The sequence below is a fragment of the Anoplolepis gracilipes genome, chromosome 11 (assembly GCF_047496725.1).
Source record: "Anoplolepis gracilipes chromosome 11, ASM4749672v1, whole genome shotgun sequence".
Classification (NCBI taxonomy): Eukaryota; Metazoa; Arthropoda; class Insecta; order Hymenoptera; family Formicidae; genus Anoplolepis; species Anoplolepis gracilipes.
In genome coordinates this window covers 9365471-9375629 of record NC_132980.1, presented here as the reverse complement: position 1 = coordinate 9375629, position 10159 = coordinate 9365471, and the positions used below count along the sequence as shown (strand labels likewise).

Genomic DNA, 10159 nt, shown 5'->3' with positions numbered 1-10159 from the left:
ATATATGTACACACATATATGTTTATTAATTTTTAAAGATAAATAGGTAAAATAAATATATTTTAAAAATATATAAAAGTGAGACTCACTACGGCATCTATCTCGAAGCTTTTTCCTCTGAGTATTTTTTACACATATTATTAAATATGCAGTAATTATGATTTTGAATAAATTATATTTAATTTCTGTATTTTGTTTTACTTTATCGACATACTTTGTCTTTCTTGAAGTAGCGGAATATTATTATTGTTACATACGTGAGTGATAAAGGCACAATAACTTTGACGATAAAAATAAATATATCTTTTAACTGTTCATATTATAAAAATAACGAACAGTTTTGAGTGAGTTTCATAAGAATTTACTTCTCCTTCTTAACACAAAGCATTTATTTGCATACATGAACGTTTTTTTATGCATAAGGTTTATATGTATGCGAATAATAAAAAAATACATGAAACATGTTTAAGGCAGCGCAACGCGTATCATTAAAAATTGATCTTCACCGTATCATGCTCGCCGCACGTAATATAACGTCTGAGCCCAGCAAAGTCACAGTGAGAGACTCACAGCGAGCGAAGAGATTCAACTCGACCGATTCTCCCAATCGAAACTCCACGCAGTCAGACAAGATGGTGAAAGCAAAAAAATACGTGTTAGTGAAGCATTTCGTGAATGATCCGAAGCCGACGGATCTGCAATTGGTAGAAGAGGAGCTGCCTCCTTTAAAAAATGAAGGTAGGTACCTATAGATAATTGAATCAACTTAATTGCATCGTCATCGTCCCGTGTGCATCACGGATTAACACGCTGAGCTTGCATGTCGTAACATTATAGGCGTGAAACCATACAATACTTTCAATTAATTATAATGAAGTATGTATATGTATGATACATGATTCCGCAATGAAAATTGTGATTATAATAAAATTATCTATTATTAATATAAGTGTTATAATAGAGAATCAGATTTTAAATTAAAATTTTTAAACATACTTACGTTAATTTATAATCTAGAGTTTGCAATATTATGAGTATTGGACGCTAATACAAATATGATAGCATAATTATAGTAAACAATAAACTGAAGATTGAATCAACGTTCGTGAGCAGATAGAGCGCATTAAACTAAACAGAAAAGTCCTTTACTATTTTGTGATTTTCGCAATAATTATTGAGAAATTAATTAAAAAATGTCGCGCCAATATATTAGCGCTCAGCAAAAAGAGAGCCCGCTATCAGGCGATCGCTAGAAACTCTACAAAAAGAGACAACTCACTGTCACGTGATTGTTAGGAGCATAGCGAGACTCTTCTCGTAAACAGTGTCTCTATAGCCCACTGTTACACGGTTACTATACGCGTGCGACTAGCGTGATAGCAGGCTGATTTATCTCGCTACGTGCTAATACTCACACGAATTGGTCGATATTTTTTAATTAATTTCCCAACAATTATTGCGAAAATCGTAAAATGGTAAAGGACTTTTATGTTCAGTTTAGTACGCTCTACTTGCTCACGAGCGTTGATTCAATCTTTACCGGACACCCTGCATATTTAATTACATTTCTGTTTAATTACGTAACACGTAACATGAGTTACAAGATTATATCGGCATTGATTTTCTTGCGGTCATCGATAATATTATCTCTGGGTATTATTAAGTTATCCAAAGCGATTATTTTTTTCTTTTATAGAATATCTCGTAGAAGCCGAGTATTTTTCCGTAGATCCGTACATGAGACCGTATGTGCAAAGATATCCGGTTGGGATCACGATGATCGGAAGTCAAGTCGCAAAGATCGTGGAATCTAAAAATCCGAATTATCCAGTCGGCAAAAGGATTGTCGGCTATCTTGGATGGAGAACCCATACAATTGTCAATCCAAATATCACGGATGACGACATGTTGTTGGAGCAACCATACATTTTGCCGGACATAGGCGACCTGCCACCGTCTCTATGTTTAGGCGTGCTAGGAATGCCAGGGTAGAAAATATTTTCTAATACGTTCGTCTGCGCCGTCGCCTTCTAATGAGATCGCTTCATATTGTGAAAGGAAAAAGATATAATATACAAAAAAATATAAAAAAATGCAGAAAGCATTTGTTCTTCGTTTGCCATTGATTTGCATTTAAATTTTGAAATTTGTATAAATCACTTATGCAAGCAGATGTATTTTTATATACTATAGATATATAGAAATTAATGTTTGAGATGATCTATATGAACTTTTCAGACACCAAACTGATTAAAATTGTACTTTTTTTAAAATGAAAAATTAATAAAACGGAGAGAGTATACATGGTTGAACAGTTTGACTTCTCCGAAATGCTCATATATAAAAACTCGTTGTTTTCCTAAAACATATATGCACATCTATCAAAAAATAAAAATTTACATTATAAATGTAAAACAAATTCACGTTTTTTACAGCAACACGGCATACTTTGGCTTGATGGAGATATGCAAACCAAAATCTGGCGAGACAATTGTCATCAGCGGCGCCGCTGGAGCGGTTGGTTCTCACGTAGGTCAGATCGCTAAAAATCTGGGCCTTACTGTTATCGGTTTATGCGGCTCCGACGAGAAATGCAAATGGCTCAAAGAATTGGGTTTTGATGCGGTCATTAATTATAAGACCGCACCAATTGCAGCAACTTTACGCAAAGTCGCTCCACAAGGCATAGATTGTTATTTCGATAATGTAAGTCGAAGTAAATCATAAATAATGCATTGCGATTATCTGTTGACATACGCATAAATTATTAATTGTTTAAAAATACTGCCTTTGAATATCTTTTAACTAGTTCAACGAAAAGCGTCATTTACTTGTTGCAACTTTTTTATTTTCTTATATATAATCTTATATTATATATATAAAAAAATGAGAAAGTTGCAAAAAGTAAATGACACTTTCGTTGAACCAGTTAAAAGATATTTAAAGAGAGAAAATATATTTGTAAAAAATTAATACTCTATGCGCATGTCAACAGATATCAGATATTTTGTCTGTTGAAGTTTAATTGAAATATGAAGAATACACTATTATCATAAAAATACAAGGGATATCTTAGATAAAGCAAAAATTGTATTTGCAGGTCGGCGGGGACATTTCAAGTACAATTATATATCAAATGAAGCTATTTGGTCGAGTAGCGGTGTGCGGCAGTATCTCGACCTACAATGTGGATGCTCAGTCCTTGCCCAAGTGTACTGTCCTGCAACCTGCGATGCTATTTAATCAACTAAAGTTAGAGGCATTCATCGTTAAGCGCTGGAGTAATCGCTGGAGCGAGGGAATCGAGCAAAATCTACGATGGATCCGCGAGGGCAAGCTTCGTTATCACGAGACTGTGACCAAAGGCTTCGAGAATATGTTCGATGCATTTGTCGGCATGTTACACGGCAAAAACATTGGGAAGGCGATCGTCCAGGTGTAGGATCGAGTCACAAGTATCAATCGTGCAATGCATCTACAAACTCTATTTCTGAATATTTTTGAAAAATTAAGAAAAAAATACGAATTTTTTTAATAAATTACTTGAGAAATAGGGCTCTTAATGTTTACAAACACCAAACTTTAAAAAACGAATTTTTTATTTTCCGCGAGCTTTCGCGTACTCCGAATAGTGTGCGCTAATATTATAGTTTTAAGCATTTTCAAGTGGTATTTAAAAATAACGCAAAGTGTTAAGCGTTCAACAAAAGCTGAAGTCGTTTTGAAAAAGAAGATGAAAACAAATGTAACAAAAGTATATATTAATAAGTTTATTTTTATTTTTTAACAAGTTGCTGTAATAAATTCTTTTCCGAATAAAATATATATTTAATTTATATTAAATATAAGGAAAAAATATATGACATATATTTATTTAAATATTATAACGTTAAAAAATGCAAATATAAAAAATAATGTTTATAATATATATTTTTCTTAGAATGGAAAATAATACGTATATATTTTGAATAAGTATTTTTTATATAATATATAAAGGCTGTTTCCACAAAATACACATCGTTTATTGGTAGAAGCTTTTACTGAGCTAATAGAATAAAGTCAAAATACAAATTTGGTAAAAACCTATTATACACTATACCAGAATGATAAAAGCTGATTTCATATTTTCTCCATTTTCACTAGATTTATATCGTAACTTTATTCTGCGAGTAAAGCATGCACCTATCGATAGGCAACCCAACTTATTGAAGTGTATATTTTACCAAAGCACTTTAAATTATATTTTGTATAATTTTGAAAATTAGAAGATTTTATGAAAATAAAAACTCTTTCCAACTTTTCATAATTTACTATAAATAATTTTTATTTTGTTATTTGATTATCTCAATCATATTTATCTCATAATTATTGCACATAAAAGTAGTGGTGAAAACTCGAGTAATTTCAAAAAAGATAAATGATGCAATTATCTGACATATATGTTTATATTTATATTTGTTAATAAAAAAGTTTAAACATCATATAATAAATAATTTTTAAAATATATAATTTGTTCTTGAATAAAATATTTTACCTTGTAATATAACATAATATGACACTGGTGAGTGATTGAGAGAGAGAGAGAGAGAGAGAGAGAGAGAGAGAGAGAGAGAGAGTGAGTAATTAATTACAATTAAATTACAATAATAATCTTTGAATATATAAAATTTAATGATGGATTTTACTTTCAGTCAATAAAGACGAAAAGCTATATATAATTTTATTACCGTGAGTTGATAAATTAAATTGCTGCGTAATCGTCGGAGCCATGCATTTACGTCATCACATTGTTTGGCCATCATTCTCGAAAATGGCGGCCGTATTGGACGAGGTCGGCAAGTCTGCCGAAAAACTCGTGGACGAGGAAAAGAACGAGATTGTCGACGAGGAGGACGAGACCGGCGCGGTCGAGGCCTCGAAGAAGAAGAAAAAGAAGAAAAAGAAGAAGAAGGCTGGTTCGTTCAACCACGATCTGGTGTTGTGTCGTCCGCGATCGTTCGCGCCCTGCAAATCATGCCTTGACCCGCGCGAATTTCTTTAATTACATCGCAAAATACGGTCCCGGGTCCAAGGTCGCCGGGAGAGATCCGCCTGTTTTCACTTCAACTTATTCGCGACGTCTCCCTTAATCATGCATGAAAAACGCGCTTTGTCGTGTCAAAAGCGTGCGATTCCACCGTCGAGCTAGGCGTTCATTAATGTGCTCCATCATCTTCGAATATCGAGTAATCAACATGAGACATTTTACCGCGCACGAAATTGTTGCAGTATTTTTCAAGTCAATGATTTTAGACTCTATGGATTTGATTACAGCTTTGAAATTTTACAGGGGCCATGTATACATAGACTATCAGCTGCTATAGTAAAAGAAATTGCATTATTGATTATGAAATATTAATAATGAATATTTTCACGCAGGTGCTGGAGAAGCTAGTGCAGATGTTCCTGAAGGGGAAGAAAATAAGGTTAAGGATGATGACGCACCAACCGAAGGTATCGTCAAGAGTTGCAATTTCTTTCTACGATTATAGATTAAAGTTCAACATCAATAATGAAAGTAGCATGTGTTTAGCTTTATATATCAATGTCAACTAATGATGCCCGTTTGGTTGAAATACTTAGGTCCTACAGAGTTGGCCGAGAATGATGGAGAGAGTGAGGAAGTCAAAAAGAAGAAGAAGAAGCGCAAGCCCAGAGGCAAGGGTGGACTGAAGCAGCAAACGGATCCGCCGACCATTCCTGTGTCGGAATTATTCCCGGATGGTAATTTCCCGATAGGGCAGATAATGGATCATCCACCTGCCGCTGGGATAGACGATAGACTGGCGAAAAATCGCTTCACCAGCGAGGAGGCGCGCGCCCTCGACAGAATGCATAATGATATCTACAATGAAGCCAGACAGGCAGCCGAGGCTCATCGACAAACTCGGAAGCACATCATGAAATGGGTATGTAAGTCTGTGTTATTGCAAACAATGATTAAAATATGATTTAGAAATGTTTTAAGTAATATTAAGAACTGTGAAACAAGTAATTTTTATAAGTTGCAAATTTCACATATTTGTGGTTAATTTATCTGCAGGTAAAACCAGGAATGACTATGATAGAGATTTGTAATGAGCTGGAGGAGACCGCTCGAAAATTGATAGGCGAGGACGGTCTCAAGGCTGGATTGGCTTTCCCGACCGGTTGCTCTCGCAATCACTGCGCAGCTCACTACACTCCGAACGCCGGCGATCCAACCGTTTTGGAGTACGATGATGTCACAAAGATCGATTTCGGTACGCACATCAACGGACGTATCATCGACTGCGCATTCACTTTGACGTTTAATCCGAAATATGATAAGTTGATCGAGGCTGTCCGCGACGCCGCTAATACCGGTATCAAGGCTGCTGGAATTGATGTACAATTGTGCGATGTCGGTGCTGTTATCCAGGAAGTAATGGAATCCTATGAGGTGGAACTAGACGGCAGAACGTATCCGGTATGAAATATACAATATACGCAGACTGTCTCGATTCTAATTATTTGTGACCAATTGTAATATTATAATGATTATACCTCTCTTGACTGTAACAAACGCAAAATCGTAATTCATTTAAACATTTTATCAACGAATACACTAAAAATTTGTAAGAAATCTCGATCGAGTGTCCTTCAAATTTTCGCTGAAGATCCAATTTTATAATATTAAAACCGACGAAAAAAAGCGATCAAGATTTAATTAATAAAGTAAATTTTTTTACAGGTGAAGTCGATTAGAAACCTGAATGGCCACTCTATTGCACCCTACCGAATACACGCCGGGAAAACAGTGCCGATAGTCCGAGGTGGCGAGGCAACCCGAATGGAGGAGAACGAATTTTATGCGATCGAAACCTTTGGATCTACCGGCAGAGGTGTCGTTCACGATGACATGGAGTGTTCGCATTACATGAAGAGCTTCGATGCTGGTTTTGTGCCATTGAGATTGCAGAGCAGCAAGTCTCTTCTCAATACTATAAACAAGCATTTCGGTGAGTGGTCAAAAAAGAAAATATTCAAAGATAAAATTTAAAAAATAAAAAATAAAATATTGATGACGTAACCGTTGTTTTTCATTCCATGAATTTTTCAGGTACTTTGGCTTTTTGTAAGCGCTGGTTGGATCGTGTCGGTTGCACCAAATACCAAATGGCGCTGAAGGATCTCTGCGAAAAAGGCGCCGTGGAGGCGTATCCGCCGTTGGTCGACGTCAAGGGCTGTTACACCGCTCAGTTCGAGCACACTCTTGTCCTGCGTCCCACGTGTAAAGAGGTGATTTCTCGCGGAGAAGATTATTAAAATAAATCAATAAATAAATGAACTATCGTTTGTGTTTTACATGAATCACTCTATCGAATGTGTCAAGATGTATTTTAATCTCTATGTAACATCATTGTCAAACATTCTCGCTCGATCTGCATGCAGCGATGCGAACGGTAGACCCGTGAATAAGAATAGAATCAATGTAACACATGTCAGCACGTGACATTTCTAAATGTAATGTTTGTAATTTTACTTTTCTGATAAAAAAAAAACATCGTATCACAATGTCGCTTTAACATGAACGATAAACGTGCAGTCAGCGATTCTATTTCTTAAATTTAAATATCAAATGTTTTCATATCGTCGTATGTGTCATTTGAGAAATATTTTTGCATTTAATTATTTTTTGTTTCTGTATGAATATGCTTCGAAGAGGATCGATAATTTGTATTCATCGTAACATTTTTTAAATCTTTATTACTGTTTCTTACACTCTTATGCTAAAATGGAAATGACGGGGATGGTGTGTTTAATATTGAATAAAATATATTTGGGATTCGAGATTTATATCATTGCGATGATCTTATGGTCCTGAATATCGTATAATATTAAGTTTTTTAATGTTAGAACGTAGAGAGAGAATCTATTAATACATACGTGTGACAACTGTACAAAAAAAAACGAAAGTATTCTGCATTTGTGGTTTCTCTATAGCGAATCTCTATACGTCGATATATTTCCCTACGCATTTTAAGAACGCGAATTATGTGTTATAAAATCTTCGTGGATTAATCGGTAAATTAAAAGTGTAACAAATTCATGTCTTATATATTATTTCATAATCCTAAGGGACTGCGCGTGTTTTCGCAAGATTCTGCAAACAATGGACCACGAGATATAATAGCATTGACGCCGATTCGACATTTAAATACGATTCGCAACAGTTGTTACTCCACATTTTGCTAACGTCACACATTTCTCTCATTATCATATAATGAAGTATAAGAACACATGGTCTCACGGAGAGTCCTGACCTATCCTCTCTTATTTTTTTATGGAATTTTTACTTTCAGTGGCATTACTTCTACATAATTATAATAATATGTAATTTTTTCGTTTAATTTGCATATAAAACACGTGTATAATAAAGTAAAAGCGGATAGCATAACGTTTCAGATAAGTTATTACGGTAGCTTGCTTGACTTACAATATGTTAGAAGCTACCGTGACAAATTGAGAACTTTAATGAGTCGTGCGATTAGTTCCGCGTATCTTCAGACAGAACCCGTCTGACGTTTAACGTGACTCGACTCGAGGCTCTTCGTGACGCGTTCAATAAGAATGTGAGTAATGCCACCATCGGTGATCCGACTGAACTTCGAATATAAAATACTTTCTAAGTAGTATTCGAATCTCCTCGAAGATCATGGAAGACACCATCGGCACTTCCAAGAGGAGGAAGGAAAAAAAAGCATACCATCGTCTCGCATAGATAATATCTGTTCAGAATACGCATGGTCGTGAATGTCCTTGGACATTCGTAGATCTAGAACTCTCGCGCGTATTTCGAGCGATTAATCTTAAACGGTACGGAATATTTCACTTACGCATAAGAACAATAAATTTTAATTTTTTTTATTGCGCAAATAAAAGTCTCCAGCGATTCTTGAAGAATACATCATCCATTCATCGTTTTAACAAAAATTTGTAACATGTTTTAAAGAAATTAAAGGAAATATTTCGTATCGCTCTAGATCAAAAGATCGAACAAAGACGAATAAAGTCTTCCGTGTTATCTCGTTATCTATCTATCGCTATTCTGTCTATTGTCAATCTGTGTCCTACTCTGTTAAACCGTGTTACTGTCGGTGCTCTCGTGATAAAATCACCTCTATTCTCGTAAGAAAAAATACGCTGGTTATTGTATATTCGAGTTTACACGTATAATAATTATCGGATTGCTTTATTATATACGATAATTACCGATATATTATATATAATCGTATATAATAATATAATAACGCGTTTTACCGTTTGTCGACGTCATCCTAATAGGTCATCGAACTAAGCTCGGCACACTGAGGTTTACTATTTATTATTGTTGATTGTACATCGAGACACCTGATACATTTTTACGAGTCCTTTGCTTGCATTACTCGATCCAGGTATACGAATGACACCGTAATTTACGATGTTTAAACCATAAAGATATAAGTTCTAATCTTCAAGACACAACGTCGTTTGGTCCTTTGCGTTGTTCTAGGAATGATTTTGCGGTGGATCAACACATTTCTTACGAGACAACAGATCCACCGATTTTCTCTCATAATCGAGCGTTCAAATACGTAGTATGTTATCTCTTTAACAGCCGTTACAACACACCTTTCGACGCAAATCAGAGGCGCCGTAGTAATCCTCGTGCTAACGAAATCTTATCAGATGTTACGCGTATATACATGTTGATTACGATCGATAAGGCGCCGAGGTATGAAATTACATGAGCTGCCCGAGCGGATCAAGATCGATCGATGATCGTCCTAATCATTCGAGCGAGACCTCCTTCATTAGGTTCACTGAGACTCAGTGCGAGGCCTCAGCTTTGCCCTCGCTGTTACTAGGAGATTGCTCGGTGGTTCCGTCGTCGCCTGCGATTGCTCTTGCTGCGAACAGACAATTGCTTATTCATTCTGACTTCTATTCATGTCGAGAAAAAAATAGATCGGAATTCATCATTACATTGCATTTGCATTTGTTGTAATTTTTTATGTTTGACATCGAAAAAGATATCTCGATTCGATAATTCAAGGATTCCAGGAACAAGCTAGAATGTCAAACGATTGAGAATATAATTAATTTAAAAATTATTTCC

At 35.4% G+C, this 10159-nt stretch overlaps 3 protein-coding genes across 3 annotated transcripts in view; 2 read left to right on the top strand and 1 right to left on the bottom strand.

Moving 5' to 3' along the window:
* Positions 1 to 337: 337 nt before the first annotated feature.
* LOC140671178 (prostaglandin reductase 1) lies at positions 338 to 3729 on the top strand. Its single transcript, XM_072902344.1, has 4 exons — positions 338 to 738; positions 1697 to 1988; positions 2436 to 2706; positions 3101 to 3729. Exons 1-4 carry the CDS (start codon positions 462 to 464, stop codon positions 3440 to 3442), a joined length of 1182 nt encoding a protein of 393 aa, XP_072758445.1. The 5' UTR covers positions 338 to 461; the 3' UTR covers positions 3443 to 3729.
* A 1072-nt stretch (positions 3730 to 4801) lies between these two features.
* Und (methionyl aminopeptidase und) lies at positions 4802 to 7857 on the top strand. The gene is made up of 6 exons (XM_072902769.1): positions 4802 to 4955; positions 5419 to 5493; positions 5623 to 5948; positions 6083 to 6487; positions 6752 to 7019; positions 7121 to 7857. Exons 1-6 carry the CDS (start codon positions 4811 to 4813, stop codon positions 7324 to 7326), a joined length of 1425 nt encoding a protein of 474 aa, XP_072758870.1. The 5' UTR covers positions 4802 to 4810; the 3' UTR covers positions 7327 to 7857.
* LOC140671460 (uncharacterized) overlaps positions 7736 to 10159 on the bottom strand; it is a 37191-nt gene continuing 34767 nt past the window's right edge. The window contains exon 6 of the mRNA XM_072902770.1: positions 7736 to 9950. Within this exon, the coding sequence (XP_072758871.1) occupies positions 9861 to 9950 (90 nt within the window). The 3' untranslated portion in view covers positions 7736 to 9860. The remainder of the gene's footprint in view (positions 9951 to 10159) is intronic.

Coding starts and splice junctions, on each gene's coding strand:
- Und (XM_072902769.1), top strand. CDS start 4,811: ATGGCGGCCGTATTGGACGAGGTCGGCAAGTCTGCCGAAAAACTCGTG. Junction 4,956..5,418: donor GAAAAAGAAGAAGAAGGCTG/GTTCGTTCAACC, acceptor ATTTTCACGCAG/GTGCTGGAGAAGCTAGTGCA. Junction 7,020..7,120: donor TACTATAAACAAGCATTTCG/GTGAGTGGTCAA, acceptor TGAATTTTTCAG/GTACTTTGGCTTTTTGTAAG.
- LOC140671178 (XM_072902344.1), top strand. CDS start 462: ATGTTTAAGGCAGCGCAACGCGTATCATTAAAAATTGATCTTCACCGT. Junction 1,989..2,435: donor GGCGTGCTAGGAATGCCAGG/GTAGAAAATATT, acceptor CGTTTTTTACAG/CAACACGGCATACTTTGGCT. Junction 2,707..3,100: donor TAGATTGTTATTTCGATAAT/GTAAGTCGAAGT, acceptor TTGTATTTGCAG/GTCGGCGGGGACATTTCAAG.